The sequence below is a fragment of the Glycine soja genome, chromosome 4 (assembly GCF_004193775.1).
Source record: "Glycine soja cultivar W05 chromosome 4, ASM419377v2, whole genome shotgun sequence".
Lineage (NCBI taxonomy): Eukaryota > Viridiplantae > Streptophyta > Magnoliopsida > Fabales > Fabaceae > Glycine > Glycine soja.
Genome location: NC_041005.1, coordinates 6200413 through 6204583, shown reverse-complemented (window position 1 = coordinate 6204583; position 4171 = coordinate 6200413). Strand labels below are relative to the sequence as shown.

Sequence of the window (4171 nt, the reverse complement as noted above, 5' to 3'; positions counted from 1 at the left end):
TTAGTCCCTGAATTATGTTTTTATTGACAATTTAGTTCATATATTTTTTAAATCACCAATTTAATTAATAAATGTATATATAATGTGAATTAGTCAAACCGTTTATTATAAATTATGTATGTCATGATTAATTTATGAGTAAATAGTATAATTTCATGACCCCTTTAGCGTTAAATGTCATATTTAAAAAAAAAATCAAATTGGCAAGATGCTTAATAATTAGACTAATTTATCTTAACATTTATATATTTTATTGTCTAAGTTGATGATTTTCAACATGCAGGGAATAGATTCTTAGTGAATGCATAGGAATGCGTACTTCGAGTACTAAATAAACTATTTACTCAATTTTTTAATTAATATAATAAATTATTATTTTTTATATTCGAGATAAAATTATACATGTTGATCAACCACCCAATAGGTTCAGAAAATCGTATTTTTGGCCCAATTGAGGCTAATTGACCAAAGTGGGTTTGATTTACAAACTATTTTTCAATAAGGATTTCTTTTCAAACATATTTGGGTGTGGGGGGGGGGGGTGGGTTGTTTTGTAAGCATTTCGCCATCACTGTAAGCGAATCCATTCCACGCGGCATTACATTTACATGCATTTCGCCACTTGAGTTGGCGAAACAGGTAGCATGGCATTTCGCTAGTCGAGGCTGCGAAACAGAGACTTCACGTGGATTCGCATGCTTTCAGCTTTTTCAGGTTGTTGTCCACGTGGCATGGAGCATGACATTTCGCCAATAGGGGCTGCGAAACCAGCATGGCATTTCGCCATTGACATTGGCGAAACCAGCATGTGACCAAGCGGGACAACTTTCACGTGAGCTGGTGGGAGGGAAAGCATGCAGTTTACGTTGTTTCTCATTTCTCAATCCCAAATCCCAATGTCTTCCACCACCATCCATGAAATATCAAATAATTATCGTCGCGTTGTTTCTAATGGGCTTCTCCATCCACATCCGCCACTACTTCGGCTCCCCCTCCGCCAGCATCCACAACCTCCCTGACACCTTTGGTAGGTCGCGACGCAGCTCACGCGAGTTTCGACCAGGCGGTGATCGACACGTTCCTGACGCTGGAGTACTCGATGGCGATGAATGTGAAAAGCTAGGAAAGGGGACGCTGGAGTGTGCGGTGTGCTTGAACGAGTTCGAGGACACCGAAACGCTGCGTTTAATCCCCAAGTGCGACCTCGTGTTCCACCCCGAGTGCATAGACGAGTGGCTACCTTCCCACACCACTTGCCCCGTGTGTCGCGCCAAACCCATCCTTGTTTTGGCCAACATCAATGGCGAAATGCCATGTTGATTCTCCTGTAGCCTGTTTTGTCACTGGAGTTGGCGAAATGCATGCCCACGTGGAATGGATTCATAGCCCCTATTGACAACACCTGAAAAAAGTTGCACCTATTTTGCAGCCTCGACTATTTTGCCACTTGAGTTGGCAAAATGCATGCCACGATGCCACGTGGAATGGATTCGCTTACAGTGATGACAAAATACTTACAAAACAAATCTCCCTGGAATATGTTTGAAAAGAAACCCTTATTATTGTAAAAGTCTATATACTATTATTCAATTAAAAATTATATTTAAATGATTTTAAAGATAATTATAATAAAAACTAATATTTGTATCCTATTTTATGATTAAATAACAACACAAAAATTATATATTCGTTCTTCTTTATTTTTTCAATAGTATTTTTTTCTTGCATTGATCTTGCTGCTTTTGTGAATCCACCTCTACGAAATATGCCACATCTCCACATTGAATAGAGGTAATTGGGAAAATAGTTAGAAAAATAGAATTTGTATAGATTTTTTTTTGGTGAATGAATTTGTATAGATACACAACATTTATTTTTTAGTTAAAATATCTTTATGGTGCTTGAAAGTGTGTATGATGTTTATTAATTAAAAAAATTATAATTTTGATTTATTTATGTTTTATCTTTTTAATTTTTTACAAAGACTAGAAAAAATGAAAACCAATAGTTAATTCGAAATAGTTTTGACGAACATTGTGTCAAAAAATGTCAATTACGTACCATCCACGGATCCACGATTTCAGTCAAAACCACATTAAAATTTTCTTCTAGTTACAACAAATTGCTTATATACAAATTCATCTCTCATCACACACATTTTGTACGAAAAAATCGTACTACACAATAGCCCTCAAAAAATAAAAAATAAAAAAGACATTAGATTTTCAACAATTAAAAACATTATTAAACTTCTTTTAGTTCTAACTAACCAATCCTCTGCAAGATTCTCCTCACTATATACACACCCACATTAGCTAGAAAACCCACCAAAGATGAGAAAGATAAAGAAAGAAAGATCAACAAGAGGAATGAAGAAAGGTTGGCCTAGTAGCTAGACAAAAAAGAAAAAAAAAAAGTTGTGGGTTTGAATTTCTCTACCAAAATTTCTAAAAAAAAATAATTAATATTTATCTATAAAAAGAAAGAAAGTATTAAGGAGGTAGGTGAAAAGCAAAAAGCATGCAAGAAAGGATGAAGACTAGCTCACATATCCCGCACGTGGAAGACATTGGGGTTCTTGATGACTATGTCGTACATATAGACAGAGGTGAACTTGGAGAAGTTCTTTGGAAGGGAAATTAGGTCAGTGGAAGAACGCTTGTGGAATTGGTACAATTGAGGGTCTCTTCCATAATACCTCTCCCACCCTAAATTACTCAATATTTGCTCCAGCGAACTGTAGGAAGACACCACTTCACCACTTGCCAAGTGAACCAACACCTTCTTCTTTAAACTACTGCATGCTATCCCCTCCGCTTTGCGCTTTTCCATTAAACGAAACCCATCTTTCTTGAATACCCAAACTCCAGACATTTTTTTTATTGACCTTCTTTTAACTTGGATCCAGTTTTCTGAAAGAGAAAACAAAAGGGGGATCTATTTTGTTGTCCAGCAAAGCCATGGTGGAAAGGCTATATATACACAAACATACGTGTGTCAAAGGATAAATTATTATATAAGTAGTTTCACATCACTGTATTCATTATCTCAATAGTTTCTATATTTTTTTTTAGACCACGGTATTTTTAATTAGAGAAAATCTTATTTAAATTAGAAAAAAATTATTATAAATTATAAAAATTAACTTCTCATTTAAATATTTAATATAATTATATATAAAACTTAAACTCAATACTTTTAATTATCCTGAAACAATTGCGCGCCCAGTCGTTTAGACACTTTTACTAGACTCTATTTCATATATATTTAAAAAAATATATAAGAAAAAAAAAGTTATATACTATACGCAGATTAGTTGATCTAACGTGCATAACTTAATTAATAATATACGTTAAATTTTGTATGCATAGACTTTAAGTTGATTTTCATAAAATATATGTTAAGAAAAAATTTTAAGTTTCAAAGTGTGAGAAAATCTTAGACCAAAGATCACTTTCTTATTCAAAGGATCAAAACTTATAAAAAAAATCTCAATGTTTCACTTAAAAGTCAAATGTCCTAATTATTCTTTGTTAAAACATTGTTGTCAAATACTAATTAATAATTTCTCGTGTCAAAAGGAGGAAAGTAAAACAGGGAAATTAAATACTCTATTCTTGAAAGACTCTAAAATAAATTAAATAAGGGTTAGAAAAAAGAATCCCCTCTTATCCTAATTAGAGTATTAGACAAAATTCCTTTGGCTTGTGTTTAGGGATACTTTAGTCTTCACCCCGACCGACGTGTATACATAAATCTGGTGAAAATATCAAAAAGAGGTAATTATTTTTGTAATTTATTAAATGTGAATAAATTTTAAATTAATATTCAAATAGGAATCAGTCGTACAATAGTTCATGGCTTCTCGTTATGAAATCGTAAAAAGATAGATGACTTTGATTTTTTTTAGCTGAAGTCTTAAAAAGTAAGTGACTTTTTTTTTCATAAAATAATTAACAACTTCAAAGTCATTTAATTTTTTTAATTAATTATTTGAAGTCATAAAAGGTTATACGACATTAAAGTCATCCAAAAAAATTTATTTTTAAATTAATTTTTAATCACTTTAAACTAGTTTTAATTTATAGTTTTATTTAATATTTTTTATATTTTTTATAATGTTTTGTTTAATATTTTCTATATTTTTTATATCATTTAATTTAATATATTT

The 4171-nt window shown here is 32.1% G+C and overlaps 2 protein-coding genes across 2 annotated transcripts; one reads left to right on the top strand and one right to left on the bottom strand.

Moving 5' to 3' along the window:
• Positions 1-374: 374 nt before the first annotated feature.
• LOC114409036 (flowering-promoting factor 1-like) lies at positions 375-2957 on the bottom strand. The gene is made up of 2 exons (XM_028372316.1): positions 2549-2957; positions 375-1531 (listed from the first exon to the last, which is right to left on the bottom strand). Exons 1-2 carry the CDS (start codon positions 2872-2874, stop codon positions 1495-1497), a joined length of 363 nt encoding a protein of 120 aa, XP_028228117.1. The 5' UTR covers positions 2875-2957; the 3' UTR covers positions 375-1494.
• Positions 952-1320, top strand: LOC114408332 (E3 ubiquitin-protein ligase ATL6-like). Its single transcript, XM_028371356.1, has one exon. The coding sequence runs from the start codon at positions 952-954 to the stop codon at positions 1318-1320; it is 369 nt and encodes a 122-aa protein (XP_028227157.1).
• Positions 2958-4171: the final 1214 nt, after the last annotated feature.